At 49.2% G+C, this 24292-nt stretch overlaps 1 protein-coding gene and 1 long non-coding RNA gene across 2 annotated transcripts; both read left to right on the forward strand.

Annotated features, from left to right (window-relative positions):
- The first annotated feature begins 247 nt into the window (after window positions 1-247).
- PA2G4 (proliferation-associated 2G4) lies at window positions 248-17673 on the forward strand. The gene is made up of 13 exons (XM_077838233.1): window positions 248-446; window positions 3597-3725; window positions 5496-5601; window positions 5838-5907; window positions 7222-7314; window positions 8550-8613; window positions 10927-11005; window positions 12191-12269; window positions 12546-12679; window positions 13382-13476; window positions 14066-14193; window positions 14806-14859; window positions 15722-17673. The coding sequence occupies exons 1-13, from the start codon at window positions 359-361 to the stop codon at window positions 15785-15787; spliced, it is 1185 nt and encodes a 394-aa protein (XP_077694359.1). The 5' UTR covers window positions 248-358; the 3' UTR covers window positions 15788-17673.
- Window positions 17674-20983: 3310 nt separating this feature from the next.
- Window positions 20984-23431, forward strand: LOC144277776 (uncharacterized). The gene is made up of 3 exons (XR_013348482.1): window positions 20984-21141; window positions 21688-21710; window positions 23132-23431. It is a non-coding gene; the product is annotated as an uncharacterized LOC144277776 (long non-coding RNA).
- Window positions 23432-24292: the final 861 nt, after the last annotated feature.

Consider the following 24292-nt stretch of genomic DNA (forward strand, 5'->3'; position numbering starts at 1 on the left):
GCTGGGACTTGTAGTTCAGTTCTCCTGCGCTACAACTCCCAGCGTGCACTGCGACCCGCCATCTTGGAAAGCGCGACTCTGCCCCCTGCTCTCGCGAGAGCTCCTCCGGGCGCGCTGCACGCCGGGAGCCGTGGTCTTCGACGCGCCGGAGGGCGGGGCCGCTTCCCCTTCGCGCGGCGCCTGCCGGGAGTCGTAGTCCGGCGGCCTAGCGGGCGGGGACTCGCCTCCCCAGCGTGCCCCGCGCGGAGCCCGCGCTCTCTCCGGCTCGCTCGCTCCGGCCGGGTCTCTCCTCAGGCGGCGGCGGCGGCGGCGGTTCCAGCGCGGGGCGAGGCCAGGCCGGGCCCGGGCGGCGCCCACCATGTCGGGCGAGGAGGAGGCGGCCGAGCTGACCATCGCCGAGGACCTGGTGGTGACCAAGTACAAGATGGGGGGGGACATCGCCAACCGTGAGTGCGGGGCCCGGGGGGCGCGAGGCCGGGGCGGGGGGGGGACGTGACGGCTCTGATCCGCTCTGGGCAGCGCCGGGGGGGGGCTGGGACCCCCGGGGTGCCCTGAGGGACCCCCCCGCTAATGGGGGAAAGGCAGCGCCCCCTCCCCCTCAGGGCCGTGCCCTGACCCCCCCACGAGTGGCCGGGGGGGGCCGGGTGGCAGAGCCCCCCCGCCCCCAGTTTAGGCCGGGGAGGGCCCAGTTCCTTCCCCCGCACCTCGGGGCGCCCCTAGCACATGGCCCGGCCGCGCCCCCCCCCCCCAGGCTGGAGTGGCGGGGGGGTTCCTAGCCCCCCTCCCCCCCCGCCTTGGACAGCCAGGGGGCCGGGGGGGGGCAGCCGGGCTTTCCCGGGGCCGCGAGCGCCCTGCCCCGGCCGGGAAGTGCCGCCACATGGCCCGGCGGCGCCTCCGTCCCTTGCCATGTGCGGCTCCCGCAGCCCGCCCGCGTCCCGCCGCCCGGGCTTTTGTTCCCGGGCCCCCGGCGGGGCTGGGGCGGGACCCCCGGGGCAGAGTCCCGCCGGCGTCTCCCAGGCCCGAGCCGAGCCTGGCTGCGGGGCGCAGCCGGGACCCGAGACCCAGCTGGGGTCCCTGGTTCGCGCTCGGCTTCGGCCCCCAGCTCGGCTTCCTCTTTATTTTTATTTTTATTATTATTATTATTATTATTTATTTTTGCTTTATCATTCATGGTGGCAACTGGTAACTCCGGAGAACAGTGACAGCCGCTGAACAGTCTGGCCGGACTGGTTTGGAGTCGGGATCCACCGGCCTTTCAGCGCTTCCTTGATGCCCTTAGCAGTCGCTGCATTTAATAAACTCCCTTTTAAAGACGGATCCTGCTGAAGGCTGTGGCGGCATGGGGAGCGGGCTCATTATTAGTAGATTGGGTGGGGGGTTGCAAACATGAGTCTTACCAGCCATGTGTGAACGTGTATCCGCAAGCTGGATTTAACTCCAAGATCTAGACAGTTTGTAGTGCAAACTGACATACTTTGCTCATGGATTGTGTTTTCTAAATGGACAACCTACCTAATTCTCAATTACTGAGGGACAACCTCCACTCATTGATATATTTTGCTTTCCACAACCAAATCTCTGTGCAACTTTTCATGAGTGATGTTACCTGAGTATTCGGATTCTGCTATCTAAACTATTGTTAAATCTATTCATCTAAATTTGGGGTATTGCTGATTGTGGACTCTATGGAGCATATGACTTTTAAAAAGAAACTTTGTATTTGTGGATAATCTGAGCACTATACACAGATGTACAGACTCTCTTTTCCCAACCTGTGTATTATATAATTTTTTTAACATTAGATTTAATAAATTCTTTTAATCTGTTCAGATCAGTTTAATGGCATGTAGGGGACACTCCTCATGGGAAAGTAAAATGGTCACAGTACTTTTCTGTACATCATGGTTGTAAAACATTCAAAATCCAGAATAGTGACAAGGTTTTAAATTTTCCTGATTTTTCTCTTAATTTCTTGACAACATAGTACATGTACTTAATGATGTAAAGTGCTTTTAATTCATGGAATGAGGCCCTGTATAAGTACAAAGTACAGTTAATAGATGTTCCTTGGCCAGTGCTATTAAACTGTTTTGTAACTTTCCCAGTCCCTAATGGATATTGATCGCCATTTGTTTTGCTTCTGTGTGAATTTTAACACTTCATATTTTCAGGCTGCCCATTCTTCACAACATGATGGCATACAGAAAATGCTGTTTTTGTGATGGTTTTTAGATATACTTAAAAAAACCACTTCCAAATTTACAGTTTTTGTGTAGTACATGGAAAGGTGATTGTATGAGGAAACGATGAATTAAGTTAAAAAAAATTAAGTAGGCTCTTCCCCCACATAGGAGAAATTGGGGAAGATATTTCTGAGCAAATGCCTTTTATCCAGGGATCTAAAAGCACTTTACAAAATTGTAAGCTTCACGGCTCCCTTGTGAAATAGATAAGAATTATCCACTTTGTCAGAGGAGGGGGGAAATGAAGCCCAGAGGTGAAGTAATGGCATACAGCCAGTGGTAGATCTGGGAACAGAAGGAAAGCCCTGGCTCCCAGTGCCTGTACATACTGACTATTGGCTAATGCGCAAACCTGTTTGCTGTTCACTCTCAAATAATCCCAGAGACTTCCCTGGGACTACTCTTGTGAGTAAGGCAATCAAGATTTGTTCACAGATGTGACGCTGGAGTACTTCAGCAACAGCCCCATGCTTTGAGTATTTTCTAGCCATTTATAAGAGAGAGAAATTTACCTTGTATTCTGTGATGGGATCTGAGCATCCTGATAAAGCCCTTTGAAGCGATCGAAAAGCAAAACTATAATACCTCCAAAACAAAATCCATGCAGTGTTTTGTAACTTGGGAATATAGCGTTCTGTAACATCTCGTGCGGCATGTTGTCTATGAAGTTAGGAAGAATGAAAGGAAGCAAAGGGTTAGTTCGGAAACGTTTCCATGTGCAACTGCAGGAAAGGTGGCTGCACGGTGTTAAGACTAACATAGGTAGTAGCAAAGCTGCACTTGTTCTGTGCTGTTGCCAACTCTGGTGCCAAGTGACCTGTCCCAATGAGAAACTATATATAATAGTCCTTGAAACCCACAATAGCAGCCCTTGTTCCTTTGATGTGTGACACACACTGTCTCCTGGGTCATTTTTGAACCTGTTTCTAAAGCCCTGACTTCTGAAGGGAAGGAATGTGGGAATGCTTCCACTTGACTCCTTTATTAAACAGACCTTGCTGTGTGTGTAGGTGGGAGTGGACAGGTGTTTGACATTTCAAGGACATCTAGAGTTCAACACTTCAGGTGTGCAAGTCGCTGTGAAAGTTCACATGCTCTTGCAATCAGAGCACGGTAGTGCTTGCTGGACTTCCTGAGTCAGTGTCTATGGATGCCAGTCGTAAAAAATAATTTTAAAAAAATCAAATTTGTGCATGTTTGGTGTACTCATTTGGGATGAAAAGTTGAGCCACCAATTTTAAACCTTCCTGCAGCACTGTCATCTATGAAGGGTCTCTTTTTTTTAAAGTTGTTGGCTGTTTTTTAGTTAACGCACCCATTTCAGATTCAACAACACTGTGTGTTTGAACCCAGGGGTCCTGCGCGCAGTGGTTGAAGCAGCTAAATCTGGAGGGTCTGTTCTCAGCCTGTGTGAGAAAGGAGATGCCATGATCATGGAAGAGACTGGCAAAATCTTCAAGAAGGAGAAAGAAATGAAAAAAGGTAAAGTACAGTTTCAAGGGTTCCTTTTTCAATGCAGGGCTCTTTCCTTTTCTGTTTGTTTACATCACACCATACAGTGAAACTACTGAAATCCATAATGAAGATTACTTTCTGAATGCTGGATTCCAGGCTTCATGCTTATCACTGTCACCCAAAAAACCCTCACCCCACATTTTCTGCTAAGGAGCAATCTACAGCAGCTTCCACACAGCACTGGTTAGTTTGAGTTTCACACTTGAATTGGCCATGCCCACTGAGACAAACTAGTTTTGTTTTGGAGACAAATGCCTTGTCTCTAATAAGACCCACCATACTTGCTGGTCTGTAATTTTCACAAGATTTCCATGGCTACATAAAGAGCCATGGTGAGCGTCCTGGTTCCTGGCCCTGGATATTTGAGGTCTCTGTCTTTTGAGAGAAAGATGATTGCTTTAAACGCAGTTCTTCCATGTTTGTCTGTCTGGGCTGCAGTTGGTCTGACGCTGAGAGACGCAGCAAACGTTTGTTCTGTGTTTTGGCCAAAGGGCTGTGCCCAGAGCAATGCTTTAAAAAAATCCGTGCCAAACCCCAACTGATCTATGTCGGTACTTCAGTGCTTTGCATTTCAAAAGCACTGTACGCCATTCATCAGTCCTCCTCCACGGGCAGGTGCTCAGCTGAGGAGACAGACACCCTAGAGGCTTTGATTTTCCCCGAATAGGAGACAGCAAGTCATAGCCAGAGCTGAGATAAAAATTTTGAAATTCATGACTTCCTTACTTGTGCTCCGACCCTCAGACCATATTGCCTTGTGGTCTCAATTGATTAGCTGTCTCCTCACTTGTATGTCATAAGAGTTGCTGACCTGTTTAGCTTTGCTTCAGTCTCACACGCTCCAAACGAGCGGAGTTCTGTTCTTGATGAAAGCACTCTGTTTGTTTTAATGTACTACATCCGTATCTCCCATATCACATACAACGTAGACAATTAAAACAGCAATAGGGACAGTTAAAAACAAATGATCAAGAGACTGGCTCTCTTCTAGAGCTGACTTGTTTTACCCAAGTTCAAGGCAGATACCTGAGTTTATAGTAATCAAATGTTGATTTTCCACATTGACATTCTTCCTGAAAGATCTCAGAGAGTTTAGCGTATATGCATACTAAACGAATCACACAAATGTCTGTCACCTCTGGGCTATTGGTGTGCACTGTTGATGAGTTTAGGACAGGAGGTAAAACCAAATACTGTAGCCCATGGAAGCTGAAGGGGGAGTTCTAGTTACTCCAAATATAATTAGTTGAGTTGGATCTTTAATGACTACAGGTGATCAAGACAGTGCTTTTGCATCTAATCTGAAAGATGGCACCTCCAGGAGCACTGTGATCCCTAGAACTGACACTCAAGTGTAATGTGTTGATGTCTGAGGGAATTCCTTGTTCCGTGGCGATCTCTCTTTGGGCACTGACAGGCCCGGCTTAGCTTGAGCGAGCTGCTGAGGTCGCAGCATGAGCTAGCGCAGCTCTGGTATTATACCACTTTATTCTCCGGTGCATCAGAAGAGACTAACACACTAGACTCCTGGTTGTATCCTGCATATGTGCACAGCAGGTCGAGGCTTTGAATCACGTGTGCATTTGGACCCAAGTGCAGATCGCTTGTTTGCTGCTCTGTGAGATGGACCATGGGGTGCTGGCTGCATGGAGTCCTGTATGTACTGCATTGGCAGCAGGGTCAGTATCTCTGAAGTGCACGCAGGTGCGATCTCACCACTATTCCTTTTGTTCATAGGTATTGCCTTCCCGACGAGTATATCGGTAAATAACTGTGTCTGTCACTTCTCCCCCTTGAAGAGTGACCAGGATTATATCCTCAAAGACGGAGATTTGGTCAAGATGTAAGTGTCTGAGCTATGTTATTGTGAGTTAAATGTTGGCTTCTGGCTTCTGCTGTTTACTGCTGCTTGATCTGTTAAGTGTGTTTACAAACTGGCTAACTCTAGGAAGTATTGGCCTGGCAAGTGATGCATTTGAAACATACCCTGCTCCTCTAATGTGTTTAGAGGTCATAAAGAAGTTTCCTGAGCCGTGAGGCCCTGCCTGCAACTAATCCTGTTTTTCCTCTTTGTGTTAGTGACCTGGGCGTCCATGTGGATGGCTTCATAGCGAATGTAGCACACAGTTTTATCATCGATGCAGCAAAGGTATGTTTCTTGCCTGTGGCTTGAGTGGAGATCTTTCCCATGCTACTTTCAGATCAGGCGAGGTTCAGCAAAAGCAGGATATAAAAGCCCACGCTTGAGTGCCCCTGGTTGCAGAGAGAGCACCTGACGTTGGCAGCAGAGCAGAAGTCTGTGCATCAATGAGTTTGGAGAACATTAACAGAAGCAGTGTGAAAACTAATCAATCAGTATTCACCTTCTAAAAGCCGGAACGCTGAACTGTTTGAACGTTAAAGTAGATCAAACACAGCACATGTGAAACAAATCAAATGTTCGCTGAGCTGCTGCAGGTGACCTGCACTTACCGGCTGATCTGGGGGGAAAGTCTGAGGGGACAGTGTCCTGGGTTCATGGAGCAGATCTGTCAAACTGGACTTGCTGCACCCAGCTGGCTAAGGTTGAGAATCCTGTTCCTTCTGCCACCACAGGAGGCTGCTGTGTTCACCTTTGCAGCTCTGAGCTCAGGTGATTTGGACAGCAAGTCAGATGGCCTCCAGACCCAGTCCCTACTACACACTTCTCCTGCCTGAACTTGCAGCTCACTGGCTTGCAGGTGGCTGTATTCACTCAGGGGCAGCGTGACATGTACAGGCCTGGTGTGTGCTGGTGGAGATGCTTGCAGGACGTGGGTGGTTGATGGCACAGTCCATCTGTTGCAGCGTAGGGAAGTCACGTACGCAAATAGCATTCAGGGGACTTGCCACCTAGGGGAAAATATATTTGTAAAATTTGAATAAACTTGTCATGTAAACAAACTTTAAACTCGCATTTCTACCTGTAGCTCCCGGAGGAGGATGTTAGTGAATCATAGACAAGCTCCTGGGGGCAGCAGTTCTCTCATGAACATGTTGATTGATATTAGGGCTAGATAATAGAAAGAAAAGAAAGAGCCCTTAGATCCGCTTTTGGCTGCTAAAGGACGATCTCCAGGGCTTTGTCCTGTGTGGTTCTGGGGTCTCAAGCAATGGCAGACACGTTATACAGCGCTCCTGCCTGTACCTCTGGCATTTACATTTCAGTTTTTCAATGAATTTCAGCTGCAGCTGGCAGTAGCTAGCCCCTTTGACAGAGTGGAGATGGCTGAATAGGCTGGGAAGTTTGAACTCTCCTCTCCTCAGGGTCCCTTCCATGCTTAGCCTGAGATTGGTTAGCAAAGTGGGAGGGAGGGAAGGGCGTCCTGCCATACTACAGATGGAGGATTTCAGTGTGAGGTCAGGATAGGAGCTCCCACTAGCACAGAATTCATCCTAGAGAGGGGAGAAAAGACATGTTTCAAAAACAGACAACTTTTTCCAGGAAACCCCGGTGACGGGTCGTAAAGCTGATGTTGTCAAGGCGGCTCACCTCTGTGCTGAAGCTGCCCTGCGCTTGGTAAAACCCGGAAACCAGGTGAGAATGGTTTGGCGCTGCCCAGCTGTATCTAGAGGGTCAGGAATGCACACGCACGCCCTCCCCTTGCTCTGTGGCCCTGTACATGTAGAAATAGAAAGCTGTGACCTTCTCTGGAAGGGGTGGATCAACTGTGTGGGGAACTACAGCCAGCTGGCCATAGACAGCTGAGCCACATTCTGGGGTGAGCACGAGCTATGTGGCGTGGAGTGTTGTGGCTTTAATGCTGTGTACAGCATTAACTGTCCAGCAGGATTTGAGCTCTCCTTGGGAAGAAGCCATCATTACACAAGAGCTTGGTACTACTGCCTGTGGGTCCCTCCCTGAAGACAGCTGAGCACCCTTAGCCATTTTAAGGGTTACGAGTCACGGCAGCAGACCACATGGTCAGATGAACCTTGTTTCACAGGGTTGGTGGCTTGCTTTTCAGTTTGAGGTGTGGTGAGCAAGAGAGCCAAAGGGAGTGAACCTGTCACGCTTGCTGGCTTATGTCTGTGACCTGCATCTTGGAGGGTTTTGCAGATACCTTGGATAAGCCAAAGGGCTTATCATTTAAATGGATAAGATTTATGGGGTTTGCACCAATTTCCTTGGGAGACTGTCACATTCCAATAGAGCTCACTGTTCGGGAATGTTTCCTGATAATTGGCTTAAATTTCTCTTTCTTGATTTCTTGCCATTCCTCATAACCATCCCCCTTGGGGCCCTAAACCACACTTCTGTCCTTGGTGTTCGCACTTCTCAAATACTGTTGACATTCTCCTTTCATCCATGTTACCAGCCCCCGACCATATCGACTTACTATGTGACCTGTGGCCTGTGAATTAATCTTGCTGGGCTTTAGCTCCTTGTCTGTAAATCGGGATAATGCTCCAGTCCTTTCTTCCACGCTTGGTTTATCCTAGTGGTATCCGCATTGCAGATTAGGACCTGTCTCCTACAATGTGTGTGTACAGTGCCTAGCACCATGGGGACTTTGGACCACTGCCATAGCACAAAACACACCTTTTTTTCTTCTGGATTTGTATTTTTGCTGTTACCTTGTCATTTTTGCGGGTATAAAACAACACAAAACCTGTGATTGTTTCAGCTCCCTAAATGTTAGGGGATGTTGCGGGAGCCGTTAAGTTAGAAAATGCACTGGTTTCATTGCAGAACACAGATGAAATCCCTGGTGTGTCTGTGGCTTGAATTTTAAAATCTTGACTTGTTCTCCTGTCTTTTTACTCCCACAGAACACACAAGTGACAGATGCCTGGAACAAAATAGCGCACTCGTTTAACTGCACGCCCATCGAAGGTGAGGTCTTGCTGAGTTCAGAGCAAGTGACAGCCAGAGGAGAAGTAAAGGTGCACTAGTCCTATCCAGGGAGCCCTGGCCTACTCAATTCAAAACCTTGGGAAGCTTTTGATGGTTATGAGTAGGGCTCCATGTCTGTCGCGGATTAGGGCTCTGGTGCACTCTCCCCCAAGCTTTCTGCAGGCTCCCTGTGAGACTGGGCGGAAATCATTTAACCTCTGTGCCTCCAGTTTGCCCGTTGGTACAATGTGGATGTTTAACTGTGTAGGTGAGGGAATGTGTTTAAGTTGCTTGGGGATCCTTTGCTGAATGATGCTATAAGGCAGTGTGTGTGTGCGGCTCCTGTCGATAGTTAACTGGTTGGCATTTTCTCAGTAATACCATTCTGAATCGGAGAGTAGGAAGTTGCCCTTGGCAGCATCTTAGACAAATCAGATCATAATGTTTGAACAGGTGTCTGGGAGCTGAGCTCACAGTTCTCAGTTAGGTTCAGCTTTGGAGGGGTTAGATTCCTATCAGTAAACATCAGTTTCACTGTATTCAGACAAACCAACGAAAAAACGGTCATTGGTGGGTCACTGAAATGTACAGATCAGCAAAGTAAGAAAGGAAAGGGCTGCTTGACAACTTAGAGCAATGGTCCCCAAACCTTTGAGGGTCCTCCATCCCCTTACCCCTGTCCGTGTCCCCCCTGGAGCATCTGGGGGGGGTGGACAGGGATTAGGGGGCCATGGGTGGGGGGGTGGTCTGGAGCAGGACTGCAGCTAACGGATGGGGCTGGCATGGGGCCAGGGACGTGGGGGGGCGGTGATGGGAGCAGGGCTGGGGGGGCTCCCCTCCAACCCCCATGGGGGCTGGTCTGGGCCCTTCTGGGCCTTCCCCCCCATGTCCCACACTTTGGGGATCTCTGACTTAAAGTTTGATTTAAGAACAGTTACTTTGTGTGTTTCGACATGTGATGTTGACAAATTTGTGTTTTAGTGGTTAATAAGCTTTGATTTTTTTTACCATCATTAAATAATTGTTTGACCTCCCCATAAACTCCTGCACCTGTGAACATTTAAATGGATACAAATTGAAAGTAAATGCTTAAATATAAACATGGAAATTATCTATCAAAATTATAAACACAAATATCTGGACAGGTTCTGTTATCCTGTTTGTTTGCTTGCGGAGCGATGTGACTGTCAGTTACTTCAGCAACAAATCACGTTGCCACTAATCAGTTAAATCCCAGGACATACTGTAGCAGGCTTGTTTTCTCAGCTCGCTGCAGAGAGCTGCAGTTCCAGGACTGGGCTGTTTGTTGCGTGGGATGTTGTGTAGGTCTCGCCAATGCTTTGCTCCGCGCTCTGGGAGAAAAACATCACCTCGGCTACAGCGAGGAGGCGGCTGCTCACGCTGTCAAGGGAGGTCAAGCAGCCACTGTTTTGGAAACAGTCGGGTGCCGTATTTATGCGGTCACTGGCAGTAGCAGCATTAGACCCAGTTTATGAAAACAAATGGAGCCGTTTTCTGCCTCGGCTCTGATCTCTTTGCCATTACTGGCCGCAGTCCTTCCAAAATGGAGACATGTTAGTTTCCGTGCTGTGGCTGATGATTTGGGAAGCAGATTAGGAACGGCCTTTTGGCTTTTCTTGATGAATCTGAATTCTAACATGTACTGCAAAGCAGACAGGGAGACTGAGTTGAGCCCAAAAGTATTTGCTGAATGCCCCATTAGCTAGACTGTGCAGGGGGGACATAAGTAATCTAAACATTGGCAAAAACATTTCTGCCTCCATGCAACCCTGGATACACTCAAGAATGTGTCATTCAGAGACATTGGATGCTGGTAATTCCCATGCAACTGCTGATTCTCCCAGTAGCTGCTGTCCCAGGCTACAGAGACTGCAAAGAAGAATGTCAGCTTGTTTAAAACACATGATGCATGATTTTAGGGGGCGGGGCTTAGACCACGTCCTCCTGGAGTCACCGCTGAGCCGGTGTGATCTGATGGTTAGACTGTTGTGCTGGGAGTTGGAAGTGGTACAAAGGAATCTATCTGTGGCTGTGCCTAGGACATGAAATTACCCCTCTAAAGTGGGGACCTTTGCTTTATGTCACAGAATAGTTGTGAAACTTAATGAATGAAGCCGTTTGAGATCCCTGGACGGAGGGGGTGGTAGAAGGGCAAACTGTCTCAAATTTTAGTTTTGCTATTCTCCCTCTAGCAGAAAGCTTAAGGGCATGTTCTTGGAGCGTTAACAATGCAAATCACTCTGTAGCTGGTTTGCAGCTCTGAGGTGCTGATGGATTCTCTTAACTTGGCAGGGATGCTGTCACACCAGCTGAAACAGCACGTGATTGATGGAGAGAAAACTATCATCCAAAACCCTACAGACCAGCAAAAGTAAGTCTCCTCTCTAGGATTGTCACTTCTATCAGTAGTATTGCGAGGGGGTGAGAGACCAGATCTGCAGTGAGAATCACCTCTCTTTTCTAGTTCCCGTCTTGTGGTACCTGGCTGGGTGGGATAATGGGTGTTCGTTAGCCCAGAGTCTTCCATTTTTTCTTACATTAAGGTAATTTATGATGCTCTGCCTTGGCAGCTTGGGATGGGCGGTAGTGACTGAAGGTTGTTACCCCCTAAACCTTTTGCTGGCATCTGTGCAGTCAGCTGGTCTCTCTAGAAAGTGTCCCCATCACTAAGTCAGTCCTTGGCCTCTGCGACTGCCAGCAAAATCGCCAACCATTCCCAGTTGTGACAGCGGATTGCTTTAATGGTGTGGACACAAGTTCACCAGGAACTAGATTGAGACCAATCAAATTAGTTCCCATAGGCTGCCATTTTCAGTCACATCTTGGACCTAGATATCCCATTTCCTTCCACCAGCTCTTCCCTTTCCTTCAGGGATAGGTTCTGGTTGTTTAGACCCAACATTGAGGATTTTGGGCTTTTTAAAATCTAGAATCTACTACTTACCTTGGAAGGACCATCTTCGTGTTCTGGGTTTGTACAGCGCCTGGCACAATGGGCCCTGGTTCATGCTTGGGGCTCCTAGGTGCTACCATACAAATAACAGAATAAATTTTACTAGAAAAGTTTCTGTGACATTTGTTTTAAATATCTTCAATTAAAATCAATCTGTAAGCTGGAGTCCGGACTCTCCAGCATTGAGCTAATGCAAGACATACTGGAAGTGAAAGTGACCCATCTGTGATCTAGGCTGAGCCAAGTGCAGAGAGTAAACAACATAAGTGATTAAAAAAAAGTGTTTCTTAAAGTCCCTTCCATCTTAATGATTGAAGATGGTGCTGGTGGCCGGGGCAGCGAAGGATTCCCTGAATGATGGTTGTCTGTCAGGTCTCTAGAACCACAGCAGAGCACCTCCATGGAGCCTTACCTCTATCTCCTGTATGTCGGTTTGATTACGCTCCTCTAATTGGTGTGTAAAGCATCACGTGTGCTTGTGGCACTCTGTACGCGGCCCTCCCCCTGCCCCCAGCTCTGTACCACAATATTATTAGAGCGAAGGAGGGTTTTCCCTTGTAGAGATGTCTCACTTTGCTCACTCGCCAAAACTCTCCCGCCTAGGAAGGACCATGAAAAAGCCGAGTTTGAGGTCCATGAAGTTTACGCCATTGACGTGCTTGTCAGCACTGGGGAAGGGAAGGTGAGTGTCCTTCAGCACGCTGTCACTTTATGCCCGTGGGGACTTCAGAATGGCCCCTTGATCTGAACGTGGCATTGGGAGCCAGACTCTCAGCAAGAGTTCCACAGCCGATCCAATTACTTCACCTCTTTGGGTCTCCATTGTCCTGTGTGTAAAATGGAGACCCCTCGGGGAGAGCTGGGAGTGTGTGTGTGAAGCCCTGTGGAGGTACCGAAGCCCCAGCATGCACTCAGTCCAACTGTCTGTTGGTTGTGTTTGTCTCGTTTGTGTTTTTAGGCAAAGGATGCTGGCCAGAGAACTACCATTTACAAAAGGGACCCCTCCAAGCAGTATGGCTTGAAAATGAAAACCTCCCGTGCCTTTTTCAGCGAGGTGGAGAGGCGCTTTGACACTATGCCATTTACTCTCAGGTATTCTCTCTTCTTCCTTTCATGGCCTCCCCATCTGCCCAGAATAGGGGCCTTGCAAGAGCCCTCACCTGGTTATTGACAGCAAAATCGGTTTGACAGCTGCTCTGCCACAGAGGGTGCTGTTATGGCAGGGTTTGCTGCGGCTGGACAAGCCATAGGGAGGGGATGTGATTGACTTTGACATTTTACCCCGACCAGGAGATTCAGACCCCTCTGGGGTCTGTGAGGATTTGAGACCCTCCTGTTCCTTGTGGGGGGTTGCAGCTGAAATACAGTCCTGTCGTATCCACAGAGTGGAGTCAAAGCTGTGTCAGGATGCAGGGGTATTTCCAAGCCCCATTTTTTTGCCTGATGTGCGCTTTAGGAAAAAGAAATTACTTCCCAGGTTAATGCTCCATTTGTGCCTCAGATCAGTGGGCTTTTTCTGGGATTCTGCGTTCACTTAGCTCCATTACCTTCCTGAGCTTTCATCCATGCACCTGCTACCAGCAACACACCGCAGCAGGGCTGGCCTCTAGGTGGGGAGGGGCCAAGTAACATCTCCAGCCAAACCCCAGCGGGAAGTTAGGCAGCGTGGTTGGGTCTGTAGCTTGGCTCACAGGGCTTCCCCCTTCTCTGGTGAAAACAGTAGTCCGTTGTGCAATCCTTAGAGCAGCGAGAGAGGCAGAAGCTCAGGTGTGTGTCTCTCTCCCTTTCTTGCAGGGCATTTGAGGATGAGAAGAAGGCCAGGATGGGGGTGGTGGAATGCGCCAAACACGAGCTGCTCCAGCCTTTCAATGTCCTCTATGAAAAGGAAGGTGAGTCCGTTGGTGTGGGGGGCTTGCAGGAGAGCAAAATGGCTGGAAGAGCAACTTCTGGTCCCCTCAAGGGCTCTCATCAGACAGGTTCCCTCTGTAGCCATGTCCCCGCAGGGTGGTGCTGTGCAGACACGTGCTCCCAATAAAACAGGAGATTTCTTCGCTAAGTAGCTCTTAACCCCTTGGTTGCCAGGTCTTGCGTAAGAATAATTCTGGTGGTGAGATCTTTTGGACAATGGGGGATAATCTCCCCGGTGTGGTGATGGAAGCGTTGTCAGTTTGGTTTACTTAAAGGTTAGCCTGGAGGACCTACTTTAGGAATGATCCTGTCCTGAGCGGGGAGGGACGTAATTGAAACACTACAAATGCAGTAAGAAAAGGAGGACTTGTGGCACCTTAGAGACTAACAAATTTATTTGAGCATAAGCTTTCGTGAGCTACAACTCACTTCAGATGCAGTGTCAGTTTACCGATTGTCCCAGCAGATGCGCCGGTGGGAGAACATGGTGGACTTTGGGTTACGCACTGTTCCCCCACCGTCAATGTGTAGTCCAGCGTGTTGGCTCTAACTGTGATTCCTGCTTTACAGGCGAGTTCGTCGCCCAGTTCAAATTCACAGTGCTTTTAATGCCCAACGGTCCCATGAGGATAACCTGCGGCCCCTTCGAGCCGGAGCTCTACAAATCCGAGTTTGAGGTTCAGGATGCAGAACTGAAGGTCAGTCCGAGGAAATGCGTTTGCTTTCCTGAAGTGCATAGAATTGCATGAGTCCCCCCAGAGTAGTGGGTGGTTGTTTATTCTCTCTCTGCCGTTTGGATCTGTAGAACCCCCCGGTAAGGCAGGGCTGTGCTTTTATCCCCTGACGGGAACGGAGGCCCAGAGAGGCCAAGCTCCTGCAGAGGCAGAGTGAAGGTTTGATGAGAAAGCCGAGCACCTAGTTTTGAAGCTGAGCGGAGCCAGCTAGAGCTGTCTGGGGGCGTGGTTCTGATGCGCTGCTCTGCACATGTGAGAAGGTGGCAGAGGAATTCAGAGCAAAGAGGAGCTGCAGTCTGGTTTCACGGTGGTGGTGTCAGGAACATGATCTCCAGCAGGCTCGTCCACAAATGGCACCTGCTTGGTCACGGGTGTGTCGTCCTTTCCTGCACGGCCGTGGGGATTCAGAGGGGCTGTGCAGTGTCATTGCCCAGCCCAAGCCGTCCAGGACATGCTGCTGTTCCTTTATGGCTGGCAAAGGCTTGTTTTGCTATGTTGGAATCTCCCTTTTTCCCCAGTCAGAGCAAAGAAAACGGCTCTCTGTCCTGGCTGCTTACCTTCTCTTCCTCTTCCTAGGCACTGCTACAAAGCTCCGCCAGCCGGAAGACCCAGAAAAAGAAGAAGAAGAAGGTAATTTGGCTGTGTCACTTCATAATGGCTGGATCTCACACACATACAGGTTAACTGCATCTTGGGAGACCCCAAACTCTCCACTCAGGCCTTAGCAAAAAGATATTTTGACTCCTCGTAGCCTAGCAGAGCTCTTACGGCTGTGGAAGAGGGAGATGGATTCTGTTTCGGCTCATGTGTTGTTAATGGGATTATTCGCTCCATCCCAAATTCTGCTTTCTTCACTGGCCGGGGGGTGACTGACTAACGCCCCTTTTCTGGAGGGGAGTTGCACAGGTGTAACTGAAAGCAGAATTTGGTCTGCAGGATCTTTACCACTAGCCAGGCCAAAGAGAACCCAGCACGCCTCACAGATCCCAGAGTGAGTTTGCAACACTGGAAGGTGGAGAGACTGTTTTCTTGCTTGTAAACTGATCAGCCTTGATGTGGAGTCATTGAGGAATAGTGACTTGTAGCCTGGTATCAAAGCAGAGCTGCACTCCGGGAGATGTCAGCAGGGAAAGGGACTAGATCAGCTGAGAGTTGACCGGCTGGTATTGCTGATAAGGTGGAGAGCTTCAAGAGACTTCTCTGGGTGGGGGAAGAGAACTCTTCTTGCACCAACACCAGTGAGATCCTGGGAAGGGAAGAAACGCCCAGTGCTCCCGACAGGAGATGAACCAAATTAGTGGGGTTGGGGAGGGGAGGCAGGCGGAGGCTGGCCTTCGAAAGGGAAGGGTGATGCTGAAGCAAATGGAGTATTGCAGGCTGGCAGACTCCAGGGTGCTGTGGGCCTGTGTCTCTCCAGGTTCTCTCCAGAATTAGTTAGCGGTTCTCCCCCCGAAGCAGAGTCACTTATCCCTGCTTGGGTTCGTTTCCACAGGCATCTAAGAACGCAGAGAACGCCACCACGGGGGAAACAGCAGAAGAGAACGAAGCCGGCGATTGAACGGCCCCAGCTCCCCTCATGTAGCACCCGAGTCTCTCGCACGCCCCCCCCCCAAAAACGAGAAATAAAAATCTAGTGCTGTCTGTCTCTTTACACCCCCAATGACAGACAGCCTGGACTTCCCACTGACAACAGCCAGCTCCGATTGACTCTGCTCTGAGGGAGGATTCACTCAGCAACTTCAGACTGCTTTCAAACAAACAAAAATAATAAAACCAGGAGTAAAAACTAGTCTATCCCCCACTCTTTCTAACCTTTGATACCACTCGTGCTTGTTAAAGAGGTGAGTGACTACACTGTTCTGAGAGAGGGGGAGTTAGACAGCTCTTCTTTTCTCTTCCTCCTCCCTTCCTTCATTTCTCCCTTTAAAGATTTTGTGAGCCCTCTTGGTGTGGGGGGGGAAATCTTCAGTTACATCTGGCAACCAACCGATTTAAGCCTGAGAAGTGCCATGTGCTTAGGGAGCCGGTACGCAGGCATGGTGTAACACCTCTGCTTCCCAGCACTCCCCCTGCCCGCAAGGACATTTCTCTTCTACTTAAAACTGTTACCTTGGTGTGGAATTTTTCACTTTTTTTAGCCTGTATATTTAAAATTGGGAAAGTCGTATCTAATTTTATGTCCCCCCCCGAGACTGTAGACCATTCAGCCTGTTGAGTGTTGGCTTGCGTTGGTTTCTGTCTAAGCTCTGTTTTTAATACACAGGTATGATAAGCTTGTTTTTAATTGAGACTGTCGTAACGTAAGGAAGGAAGCACTCAATTCGAGCCATTCTTCCCCACTAACCCCTTGCAAAACTCCTCCTAAGGGCAAGAGGCATCTGGAGCGCCCACCAGCTTCAGTTCAGTACCTTGCCAGCGTTTTTTAACTTCCCAACGTCACGGGGCAGTTCAGCATTCTTTTTTTTTCCCCCATACACCAAAACAGCTGCCGCTGCTTATGTTGTATACAGTCAGCTTTTTCAGAAGAATGCCCCTCTCCTTCCCACACGCCCTTCTGTGCCATGAAAGAATTTGGGAAACGCTGCAGAAGTGAGCAGACCTGGGCTAGACTTCACCCCTGGGAATCTCTTTTCTATAGTACGTCTTTTTTTAAAGCTGTCCGGTTGAATTGTACGGATCTGAGTGAGGGTTTTGTTATCCAGCCAGGTCTCTGTCTAAGCACTTACTGTAGCTGGCTTGGAAGGCCTCCTGCCTGTTAAACAATACCCTTTCTGATGAGCGCACCTGTGCTTTTCTGCAGGTCAACTGCTTCCTTGGCAGTATTTGAGTTTGAAAATTTAACCAAGAAAAAAAGAACCTTGCAAATGCTACCAAAGTTTACGTCAGTAAAAGGAAATAAACAAGATTTTTCCATCTGTCTACAAACTGCTCCCATTTCTAAACTGTGTTCAGCTCTTGTAGGGGATTGGGTAGTAATAGAGATACCGTGGGCTATATTCTGAATGGATGCAGGGTAGCTGCCATTACACACTGAAGTGGCAGCGAGACGTGCCTGTCCAAGACTTTGAAATCGCAGGTTGGCTTAGTTATAGGCTGCTCCCAAATGTTAACCATGAGCTTAAGGGAAAATAAAGATGCCTTGTTCCTGAAGAGGAACATTTTAGCATTTATAAGCAATACACTGTCTATTGCCTTTGGTAAAGGAAGGGCAGGGCTAATCTTTCTCATTCACAATACCGATTGATAAACCACTAAGACTTGCTGGAGGTTTATTTAATTTTCTATTTTTACTTTGAAATAACATTGGGAAAAGATGTACCTCTCGAGACAAGGAAAACAATTCTGGTTGTGAAAAGTTTGAAACAAAATTCCCAAGAAATATTCTGTAACGGATTTTTTTTCCAAATAAAATGGACTAGTGACACTGCTGTTTGGAGAGAAGAATGGCTCTGCTGTTTTGGGGTCTGTGGTGTTGCGGCGGGCGGGGAAGGAGTATGTGTAGGTATATGAAAGAGAAGAAATGTGGGCTGTATTAGTTCTGTAATCCATTTCACCCGAAAAGGTTTTAAGGCATCTTGCACTGCATCCTGTGCAGCATCCTTGAAATGCAGCCACCTCTGGGGTGGAGGCAGCTGGACAGAGCATAGCATGCTCTGCAACAGTGGGGAGGAAAAAATTTGACCAAAGGCAGGGATCTTCAAATCCAAAACCCCACTTTAGAGTTTTGGGTATTGCCCGACAGACTCAGGCGTGAAAACTCCCTTACCTCCTTTGGAAGGTCAAAGGGCCTAGTTAACCCTGCTGGGGTTGGTCCGAGAGAGTTGGGGCATTTCAAATTCTGATGTTAAAGTCATCAGGTCATTTTAGCTTCATAGGTTCTGGTGAGGGTCATCCAGCCTGGCTGTACCACAGGCAGGAGGCAAAGGCATCCCTGAGGGTGTATTCAGTGCGTGGATGTTTAGCATGAGAAACTGACCCTCTGTTGCTGTCTGATCCTAGTGCCAGAACAGTTATTTAGTTGTCCTTTTAAATTCTGGTACGGTAAATGCTCAGCCCCTTGGTCTCATTCATTGTGCGAGGTTAACGCATCCAAAGAAGTGTGGGTGGAGAAAGCAAGCGTCCCTATGCTGGGGATTTTTGCATGGAATATCCCTGAGGTCAGTCTGAGTAGGGTCGCTAGGATTTTCACCTGCCTTGTAAGTCTGTTCCAAACCCCATCTGGCAGCAGCAGAGGGGTGAGTTGTGGCACAAATGTCTCGGCACAGCTGTGTAACTCAGCTGTAGGTTTTTCTCTTCCGCTACTGTCACCTTATTGCTGCGTGGCCCTCAGGGAGCAGATGTTGCCGTGTCTCGTGTAGTAGATTAGCCAGCCTGAGTGTGACAGGGGGCTTGTGGGTTTTATCCCTGGCTCTCCCTTGCTCTGATGTGGATCAGGGAAGTCTGTTTCTCCACTCCTAGAATAGGTCTAATGCCGCATCTCCATGGGTGGCTGTGAGGTTCGAGGGCTGTTTATAAAGGGCTTGGAGATTCACAAATGGAAGGTACTAGGGAAGGACATTGCTTGTTTTCAGTGCTGTCCTGTGAGCGGCTGTGACTGGGGGCCGGGGGTGGGTGGGAAGGGGAGAATGGTGGAGACATTTATTTTTTTAAATAGGAGGAGATGTAAGAAAGTCAGTGGTGCTGCTTTTTGCCAGGCAAAATGGTGAATTGGCAGGAGCTTGTTGACTGTTCCAGCTACGCTAGGTGTTGAAACTGAAAATCTACTAGAAACGTGAGGTCCAGCATTGGCCTGTTGTATGTTCTCACCCACCTCTGGCTTTGTGGCAGTTACCAAGAAAGTCAGAGGAAGGCTGCTCCAAATGGCCTCTTGGTGCACTCCTGTAGGATGGGCTCAGAAAGTTTCTAGACTGACGGGGGAAAAAAAATTGCATTCAGTGGTTTACTTTGCACTAGAATCTCCCTGGACATTAATGCCTTTGGACCACTTTGGCTACACCCAGCTTGTCAGAGTCCTTGTTCAGAACCTCCTTGACTGCTACAGTCATCTTGTTATCACTGAAATGCTTCCCACCAAGGTCATCCTTCCACTTGGGGACCAGGCAGAAGTGTGGGGGAGCCAAATCTGCTGAACAGGCTGGGTGGGGGAGCAGCTGAAAGGCGCATTTGGTCACTGTGATCACAGCAACCTGGGATCTGAGAGAATTTCGGGGCCAGCTCCAGCATGATCATTGGCCCCCTCCCATTTCATTCTATTGACACAGACAACGCAGCCATTTGGGGGGCCCTGCTACAGGCATCCCCCCTCCTCCCTCTTGTCAGCCTCTGGCTAGTTTCTGATTCTCTTGGACCAAGCTACTGGCTTGTGTTCCTCTGCATCTCCCCTTCTGGCTGAGCTGGAGCTGGGGTAACTGGTCTTTGCAGCACAGGAGTGGGTGCATTCGCATCTGCAGGCGTAACCCTCGGTATGCATGGGTGAGGGCTCTGTCGGGGCCCGATTTGCCGAGGATACGAGTCTGTTACAGCCTTAGCTGCTCTGCTTTAGCAGCTCCCCTCTTTCTGCAAGGGGCCCCAGGGGGGCAGCTAGCACCTCTGGCTGTGATAACACTGGGGATTGGCAGAGAAGGGGGCCCTATGGCTTGCACTTGCGTGCGGGCGCCCTTTCCTTGCGGCAGATGAAATTCAGTGTTGATAAATGCAAAGTAATGAACACTGGAAAACATCATCCCAACTCTACATATACAATGATGGGGTCTAAATTAGCTGTTACCACTCAAGAAGGAGATCTTTAAGTCATTGTGGAGAGTTCTCTGAAAACATCCACTTAATGTGCAGCAGCCATCAAAAAAGCGAACAGAATGCTGGGAATCATTAGGAAAGGGATGGATAATAAGACAGGAAATATGTTGCCTTTATATAAATCCATGGGCTGCCCACATCTTGAATACTGTGTGCAAATGTTGCCCCATCTCAGAAAATATATAGTGGAAAAGGTACAGAAAAGGGCAACAAAAATGACTAGGGGTATGGAACAGCTTCCATATAGGAAGAGATTAATAAGACTGGGACTTCTCAGCTTGGAAAAGAGATGACTAAGGTGGGATATAGTAGAGGGCTATAAAATCATGACTGGTGGGGAGAAAGTAAATGAAGTGTTATTTACTCATAAGACAAGAACTAGGGGGTCACCCAATGAAAGTAACAGGCCGCAGGTTTAAACAAAAAAAAAGGAGGTATATTTTCACACAACGCACAATCAACCTGTGGAACTCCTTGCCAGAGGATGTTGTGAAAGCAAAGGCTGTAACTGTTCATCAAAGAACTAGAGCAGTTCAATGGGTGACAGGGGATGGATCACTTGAGGATTCCCTGTTCTGTTCTTTCCCTCTGGGGCCGCCAGCACTGGTCGCTGTCAGGACACTGGGCTAGATGGACCCTTGGGCTGTGCCGGTATGAGCCGCACGGCCCTTCTTGTGTTAACACGCGCGGGTGCTCTTGCACGTGTTGGGCCCTTGGTGTTGCACACCAAACACTTCGGCCTGTGCACTGCGTGTCGGGGGGGGCCCCCTTGGAAGTTGCGGTCTTTACCCCTCCCCGCCTCTGGACTCAGCTGGGAGGATTTGTATTCAAAATGGAGGCGGGTGGGCGGGAGAAAACTACACCTCCCGTGCTGCCGCGGGGGCGGGAGTAACTACATCTCCCGTCATGCTCGGCGAAGAGGGCGCGCGCGCGCAGCCCCTCCGTGACGCTGCCGCCCCGCGCACCCGCTTCCGGAACTGGCCTATAAAAGGGGGCGGGCGGCGCAGGCCACTCTCTCTCGGCTGTTGTCGCCGCCATTTTGTCGGAGCGCGGAGGCTCTCGGTGCCATCCGCCGCCATCCGCGGGCACTGAGCCTGGGCCGCCATGAGAGCTAAGGTGGGTGGGGCCGGGGCCTGCAGGGGGCGGCGGGAGCGGGCCGGGGCCTGCTGGGGGAGCGAGGGGGCTGGGCCTGGCCCGGCGGGAGGAAGCGGGGTTATGGGGGGGCCCTTCCCTTCCCTTCCAGTGCTGGGGGCGGGGCCGTGCAGGGGTTGGGGGGTAGCTGCCCCCCATGCTCGTGCTGCAGAGGGAGCCCCCCCCTCCCCCCCAAGCCCTGGGCACTGGCCGCTCCAGGCACGTGGGGCTGGGCTGGGGGCTGATTCCCTCCCCCCCACCGGGCACCTGCCCCCTTGGGGTAAGGGGGGGCCGGCGGGTTCCCCTCTGCCGGGCCCTATTGCTCCGCGGACCCTAGCCCGTGTCCTCCCCCCCAGCAGTAAATCCCCAGGGAAACCCGGGGCGATGCGCCGTTCGCTGCCTTCGCTTCCCGTCGGGCACCGTTTCTTTGCTCCGCGCAGGCGGTAGCGGGGGGGGCTGGAGACACGTGGGGGAGGTTGAGCTCGCTGTTAATAAGCTGCTGACTCTTGTGTGTTTCCCTCTTTCCTCTAGTGGCGAAAGAAGCGTATGCGCAGGTATGTGAGCTCTGGTTCTGACTTGTTTGGCCCGGTGCCTTACCGGCCTTGCCCCACAGGCTGGTCCGCGACTGACTCTCTTATAAAACCTAAATCTTGTGAGCGGGCCCTCTCGGAAGGTATTAACATGCCTGGCTCAGATGGTTGATCACGCTTGGTAAATAGGGAGTGGGGGGAATAGGGCGTTAGTTGCCTGTCTTGATGTTAGCACTGCATCCCACATCCCTCAGGCGGATTGATGAAGGTTAAAGTACATTTATTTCTGTTGTGTCTAGAGGCCTCAGCTGAAATTGGGAGCCCATGGTGCTAGACCCCATAAAAACTCAGTCAGACACGGGCCTTGCCCCAAAGAGTTTGCAGGCTAAATTGATGAGACAAGCCGGAGGGTGTAGGCGGTATAAAGGTCTGTAGTAGGATTTGGGTTAAATTCCTGTTTCTACTGCACACATGGTTGTATGACTTTGAGTAAGTGTCTCGTACCTCTATTCCTCTTCTGTAAAATGGTGATAAGGCTACTTCAGGGTGGGGAGTGAAGAGAGAAACATTGATACATGTGAAGTGCTTTGTGGTGTATGACATCCTAAACCTTTAAATAGGCTGCATCCATTGTAAACACTGCTTTTCTTGGGTCGGGGAGTTATGCAGAACTAAACCTATTTTATTTCCAGTTAATATTTCTTCGCTCATCTGGCAGTGCTGTGTAAATATAAGAGCAGCCAGGCCAGCTCAGAGCTAAAACTGCCTGTCTCCTCTGGCATTTTCTAGCTTTGGTGTAACTAGCTGTTCTGTGTTAAGCATGGCAGGTAAGGGTGACCTGTTTTAACTGAGGGATCAAATTTATTGTAGGAATTAGTACATCGGGGTTTACACAAGTCTCTCCTTATTGTATATGTTTAAAATAAGCCATTAAAACACTGTAGCAAAGATGCAAAGTTCCTTTTCCAGACTCCAGACAGAGTAAACATGCATTTGTTACTGTTTTTAGCTGTTCGGGTTTCTGCTCTGCTTTTACATAAGATCTGAAACTTCCGTTTAAAACTCTGGAAAGGGAAGCAGGAGTAGGCTTAAGTCTAGACCCTCTCCTTTCCCCGTTTCAAACTGTCCTTAGTGGTAGAGCTAACCTCACTACTGAAGGTGCTGTCCTTGTTGGTATTCTGTCCCCAGAAATGTGGACAATGAAATAGGTTACTCAGTTTCTCGTAATTTTACTCTTGTGCACTAGGGTTAGGTGACCGACATTGCGGGGTTCCAGTTCTCTTTAAAAACTGCACATCATAACTTTTTTCCAAAACTCTTGACAGGCTTGTCCTTACACAAAAGGGGTTTGGCCTGATAACGACTTGTTCAAAGTCCGTTTAACCAGATAGCTTTGTTACTGTGCTGATATTCTTTCTCTGATGGGCTAAAATTGTCTTTCTCAGGCTGAAGCGCAAAAGGAGAAAGATGAGGCAGAGGTCTAAGTAGATGTCTTCTCTGCCGCTACTGAGGCTGCAAAGCAGAGCAAAGAAACGTGGGAGCTTGGGTCGCTGACCTCCAGACACAACTACTTCCTGGTGTTGGTGATAGGAGTGGTTTCCTAGCCGTCTCCAAGAGTTTTCCATCTTAAGAATGAAGGTCTCATCTGTATGGGTGGTAGCCCTGAGCTTTGACGTTCTGGACTGGTTCTGGTCTTTGTAGTTGAATGTGGCAGGTATACAATAAAAACCTGGTTTGGCTGGGAATTCAGCATGTTTTTTCTTAATGTTGTGTTTAAATAGCCCCAAGTTGATTTTAATACAATCTCAATGTGATCTCTAGGCATGTATGTAACTTGACTTTTAAAGACGCTTGACCTGCATCATTCAGCCCTCTTCTGGTTGGCTTTCTGGGCCCTTTCCCAATACACACTGTTGCATGGCCTGTCTGAGAATAAGAATCCACTGAATATAGAAATCACTTTTGCTGAAGATGTGACTGGGGAAAGAGTTCAAATGTCCAGGCCACAATGCAACACTGCTGTGAGTTGTATGAATGTGGTGCACGGTGCACATATACCCTGCTGCACTTTTATGCAGGTGTAGCCTTCAGAATTAACCATGCTGGGTTCACACCAGTCTCTGAACAGTGATTTCCCAGTATAAGTGTTGGTTCTTGTGCTGAGAGCATGGATAGAATGTAATGCTCTGCCACTTGTCAGACATTTCTGCATCGCATCAGGCTTTATCCACAAGTTACATTCCCCTGATGAAGTGGGTATATAGTGTAGTGAGACACTTTCTGGTGAGAAGTGGATGGTGTAACCGCTTGCATGAAGGGTAACCTCTTTCCCAAAAGGCTACCTGCCCTTTGATTGAAACTTCAAGAAAATGAACTCCAATTTATAGCACCCTTCACTGAAGACTTCAGAGCGCTTAACAGCAACAGCATTAACCCTTGGAAGAGAGGATAATCCTGCATATGCTGAAAATATAAACATTGAAAACTGGATGGTGGATAATTCTCTGCCAACCCCTCCTAGCGTAACTAGTCATGATGGCTGGTACAGTACAGTGACCTAATGTAATGAGGACAGGTTTCAGAGTAGCAGCCGTGTTAGTCTGTAT

The sequence above is a fragment of the Eretmochelys imbricata genome, chromosome 20 (genome assembly GCF_965152235.1).
Source record: "Eretmochelys imbricata isolate rEreImb1 chromosome 20, rEreImb1.hap1, whole genome shotgun sequence".
Taxonomy (NCBI): Eukaryota; Metazoa; Chordata; order Testudines; family Cheloniidae; genus Eretmochelys; species Eretmochelys imbricata.